A 4,878-nucleotide genomic window follows, 5' to 3' on the forward strand; every position below is an offset into this window, starting at 1 on the left:
ATCATGTCTGGGTTATGGTGATTAAACAAACTGTATTCCCAAAGCATTCCAAGTCGGGTTTCCATGACTTTTCCAGCTTTTGGCTGCTGGTGATTTAATTTCACAGCCCCCTTGCCCACGCAGTCTGGGCAGACAGGAAAACCACAGAGGGCAAGGCAGGAAAACTGCAGACCCAGGGATTGCAAACATGGTGTTTGCTCTCTTCCCTTCACCTCCCCATGTGATTTGGTGAGGCTGGATTTGGATGCAGCCATAGATTTGGGGGAAAATTACAAGGAATGACGCAAGAGAAACCATCTTTGAGGCTTCAGGGTATGAGTTGGCAAAACCAAGGACCCACTTGAGACAACACCAAGCCCAAAGTGCCACCTCTGCAGCTGGAACAAGGATTCAATGACCTCTGAGGTGCTAGACTGGGCATAAATTGCTTTTATCCCAACTCTCCAGCTATCAAATCCCATGAATTTTAAAACCATTTAAACCATCTCACTCAGGGATGGAGACAGCCTCGTGCCCAGCGATGAGGGAGATGATGGAAGGAGTGTTGGTGCTCACTGCTGCATGGAAACTCATGTTTTTTTGGAAAAGGGAAGGATGGGAACTTGCTCCCTGCTCCGAGGGGCCATGCAGTGAGCCTGGCTTGGGACGAAGATGCCGTCAGAGCAGATAGAGGAGGGGGTGGGCCACAGTAGCTATATAAACCAAACCCTCTGAGCCAGCATTGTTGGAGCTGCAGGTCCAGGTGGGGTAAGGAAGGGGATTTTATTGCCCTGGTACTCATCAGGTAGCCTGGGGGGTGGTATGGGAGGCTGCACACCCTGAGCTGCTCCATCAGCCCCAGGCAGGACAGGCACTGTGTCCCTCCTGAGCATCACATCCCAAATCAGGACTAAAGAACTGGCTCCATGTCCTGGGTGGGGCACTGGGGAAGCTTCTGCTCATCGCCTGCCCTTGCTGTTCCCTCTGCAGGGCAGCCTGAGGATGAGGAATCTCCTCCTTGCCATGCTCCTGGCTTGTGGTAAGTGCTCTGGTGACACAGGCAGGGCTGGGACTCAGGGACACACCTGAGCCTTTGGGCACAGCTCAGGGTTTGGTTCCAATTGGGCAGGTTCTCTCTAATGCTCCTGTAGCACTGCTGCAGGCCTGGAGGTCTTCAGGATGGGGAGGCTTTGGGATGCTGAGATCCATATTTTAAGAGGCTCTGGAGACTGTTGGAACCTTCCCTGCCTGTGCCAAGCCCTTGGCTCATCCTGGTGATGGGGGATTGCTGTTTGCAGTGTGGCACAGCCTGTCTGGAGAGAAATATCTTCTGCCAGACTGAATCCAGTGGCTGCAGAAGCCAAACATCTTCCCTGAGAGGGTGCTGAGGCACTGGCTCAGGTTGGCCAGAGCAGCTGTGGCTGCTCCATCCCTGGAGCAGTGTTCCAGGCCAGGTTGGATGGGGCTGGGAGCAATTTGATCTAGTGGAAGGTGTCCCTGCCCATGGCAGGGGATGGAATGGGATGAGCTTTAAGGTCCTTCCAACTCAAACCAGTCTGGAATTCAGGGATTCTATAACCCTGGGGTGGTATTAGAGCCCATCCCTGTCTCTCCACAGGGCTGCTCCCAGCTAGCACCAGTGTCCTGGAGCTGGAGCAGATGATCAAGTCAGCCACAGGGAAGAGTGCCCTGCTCTCCTACAGCTGGTACGGCTGCTTCTGCGGCATCGGGGGCAGAGGGACCCCCGTGGATCCCACCGACCAGTGAGTACCTGCAACAGCTCCACCACTCTCCCCCTGGAGCAGGGAGTGTGGAGACCCCTGAAAATCCCCTTGCTGGCAGTTTCCTGGCACTGGTGTGCTCTGGGAAGAAGGTTTGCCCCATTTCCCAGCCACATCCTGTGCTGCCTTGCCATCCCTTCCTCCTGGTCACCTTCAGTTTGAGGCTGGACCTTCCTTTACCCTCCAGGTGTGTTGAGGGAGGGTTGGGGAGCAATGGTTTGATGTGGTGTCCCCACAGGTGCTGCCAAGCCCACGACTGCTGCTACAGAAGGCTGAGGGAGGGCGAGTGCAGCCCCCTGATAACCCCCTACAGCTTCACCACCCACGATGGACACATCACCTGCAGTGAGTACAGAGTGGAGGGTCCCACGGAGGTGGGCACAGCACTGCTCCCTGTGACACCCCATCCCTGGAGCAAGGCACCCTGATTCCCCATGGGTCTGATAGTTAAATGGGCACTGGAAGGGATGAGGGCAGGTTGGAGAGGGGAAAACACTGGGACACACTTTTTCATCTGCTTCCCCTGGGCAGTTCCAGGCATTGGGAATGATCCAAGGGGATCCCACCAGAAAAACCACTGCAGACCATTGTGTTTTCTCACCACCTTAGGTCAGAAGCAGAGCTGGTGTGAGAGAGAGATCTGCCTGTGTGACAAGGCAGTGGCTTCGTGCTTCGCGAGCACTCTGCATTCCTACAACAACTCCTACCGCTTCTACTTCAAGCTGAAATGCCAAGGAAACAAGCTCCAGTGCTGAGGACAAGGAATCTGCACAGGAAGATCCAAATTTTGTCTGGTTTTCCCCATGGCTACAACAAGAAGAGCCTGGGATGGGGCTGAGCAGGGCCAGAGCCCTCGAGGCTCCTCACAAGGTGCTGCTCAGGGTGAGGAAGGACAGACACAAACTTTAAACAGAGACACATCAGTTCCCAGAAAGACACACCAGCTGCCTCTTTTTTTTGTCCTTTCCTCCTCTCTTGATTTCATTTCCCAGCAAAGATAATAGATGCAATAAAAGGGATGCAAACTGCTTCTGTGGTGTTTGTCTGTAAGAGCTGCTGAGATTGGGGCATTGCAATAGTGGCTGCTGAGTTTGGGGAGAACTTCTGCATCCCACACCTCAGCCACATCATCTCCCCAACACCCCAATGTTTCCATGGTCCTGATAGTGCTGTAATTCACAGGTCTATCCCTTCATGGAGTACTGTGTTTGGGGAATAGTGTGGCTGCTCCATCCCTGCAAGTGTCGTTGGATGGGACTTGGAGCAACCTGGAAGGTGTCCCTGCCCATGGCAGGGGGGTGGAATGAGATGAGCTTTAAGGTCCTTCCAACCCAAACTATTCCATGATTCTGTGATTCTATGGAAATTAAGAATAGTTGTCTGCAGAGGAGGGAAGATTTCAAAGACTTGACCCTCCCTAAATGAGGCAGAGCTCATTTAGGAGGGCAGTTGGTGGCTGAGTGGTTTCTGCAGAAGGTGTGGGTTCTTCAGAGGGGCTGCAACGAGGGGGTGGAAAAATCATGCTGAGAGAAATAAAGGGAACTTGCATTTTTTACCCCAAAACATTCATTTTGCTTCATTCTCCTCTCACAATGAGTGACAGTTTAATCATCAGCCCAACCTCCTGTCTCTGGGAACTGCACACTTCGAGATGCTTCTAGTGTTGCCCATAGACTTCTTCCAAAGAACTGATAACTCACCCCAAACCACCTTTGCTGAGAGTCAGTTCCCAAACCCCTCAGAACCCTGAAACCACATTTGTTCCTGCACAGGCTGAGTCAGGGCTGTTCTTTCCCCCTGATGCAGCTCTGTGGTGCTGGGCAGGGCAGAGGAAAAAGCCCTCAGGCACCTCCAGCTGGGGACAGAGAGTGTTTGCTTCCTTCTCAGGCTGCAAGTGACGGCTGCTTTGCCACTTCATCCCACCCAGCACCATCCCCTGTGCGTGGGGTGCAGAGCTGAGGCACTGGGGGGATTTCTGCCATTCCCCCAAAGGGGAAGGATGGTGCCTTCTCTTTTACAGACAAGCCTAGTCAGCGAGATTTGGGCCAAAGGAGTCCCTGACAGTGAGGAGCAAACCCTATATAAAGCAAACCCAGGTGGCTGCAGAGCACTGTGAGCCAGCAGCAGCTTTCCAGAGGTAAGTGTGGATGGAGGAATGCTTGTCCTCCCTTTCCTACTTTAGCCAGAAGCTGTAGTGCAAGCAGGGGGTGAGTTCCCTGCCAGGAAAGCAGGAGTGAAGGACAGGCTACCTGAAATCCCAGCCCAGAGGCAGAGCAGGGGATGTAGCTTCTGAGGGCTGATCATTCCTTCAACTCTTCTGCCTTTTTCCTTTCATTTTGCTCTTTCCTACCTCTCCACCATCCAATTCCCAGTGCTTCCTATCCCAAATTTTGTCCCAAAATGATGGGTGAATCCTTGCCCCCCTCATCTCCCCTAATCCCCAGAGAGGGGCAGAATGTCTGCCCCCCAGGAAGAAGGAAAGAAGAAAGTGGTTGATATAACAGGAAAATGGTTTGGTTTCCTCTTCCAGGGCTGTTGGAAGGATGAACTCTCTCCTTGCCCTCACTGTGCTGTTTGTCTGTGGTAAGTGTCCTCACTCACACCAGTCCCACAGCTCTCCCTGCAACTACATCCATGGCAATTAGGACCAGGCTGGTGATTTTGTCAACTTGGCTCATCACCACTTCTCCCAAACACACAACAACTCTCCTGCACCAAGCTGGGAACAAATTTCCTCGCCATCACATCATGATTTCTAAGACATCATCAACCTGGTGCCAGTTTTGGGGGCTGGAGGGATGGAGATGCTGCTGAGGAGCTAAGCATTAAGATGAGCCCCTTGATTTCCTCTCCTCCCCTCCCCCCAGGCTTATCCCTAGTCCATGGGAACCTCTGGAACCTGCATGACATGATCAGTAAGACAACAGGGAAAAATGCTTTATGGTATTACGGTTTCTACGGCTGCTACTGCGGCTCAGGGGGCAAAGGGAAGCCCAAGGATGCCACAGACAGGTGAGCACCCACTTCAAACCCTCTGCCCAGACACATCCTTGAACATTTTCAAATGTGGGGTGTGAGGGAAAGAAAACAAGGTCCTGCACTTTGACCATACCAATCC

At 52.8% G+C, this 4,878-nt stretch overlaps 1 protein-coding gene across 1 annotated transcript; it reads left to right on the forward strand.

Annotated features, from left to right (window-relative positions):
• The first annotated feature begins 981 nt into the window (after nt 1-981).
• On the forward strand, nt 982-2,515 carry LOC103806782 (phospholipase A2, membrane associated-like). The gene is made up of 4 exons (XM_009079490.1): nt 982-1,018; nt 1,598-1,742; nt 1,999-2,105; nt 2,370-2,515. Exons 1-4 carry the CDS (start codon nt 982-984, stop codon nt 2,513-2,515), a joined length of 435 nt encoding a protein of 144 aa, XP_009077738.1.
• Nucleotides 2,516-4,878: the final 2,363 nt, after the last annotated feature.

Source organism: Acanthisitta chloris, unplaced genomic scaffold (genome assembly GCF_000695815.1).
Source record: "Acanthisitta chloris isolate BGI_N310 unplaced genomic scaffold, ASM69581v1 scaffold36347, whole genome shotgun sequence".
In the NCBI taxonomy this organism is placed as follows: domain Eukaryota; kingdom Metazoa; phylum Chordata; class Aves; order Passeriformes; family Acanthisittidae; genus Acanthisitta; species Acanthisitta chloris.

Excerpts from the sequence above, each read along its gene's own strand:
- LOC103806782 (XM_009079490.1), top strand. The coding sequence starts at position 982 with ATGAGGAATCTCCTCCTTGCCATGCTCCTGGCTTGTG. Across the intron at positions 1,019-1,597 it reads TGCCATGCTCCTGGCTTGTG|GGCTGCTCCCAGCTAGCACC; the intron begins GTAAGTGCTCTG and ends GTCTCTCCACAG. Across the intron at positions 1,743-1,998 it reads CCCGTGGATCCCACCGACCA|GTGCTGCCAAGCCCACGACT; the intron begins GTGAGTACCTGC and ends GTGTCCCCACAG.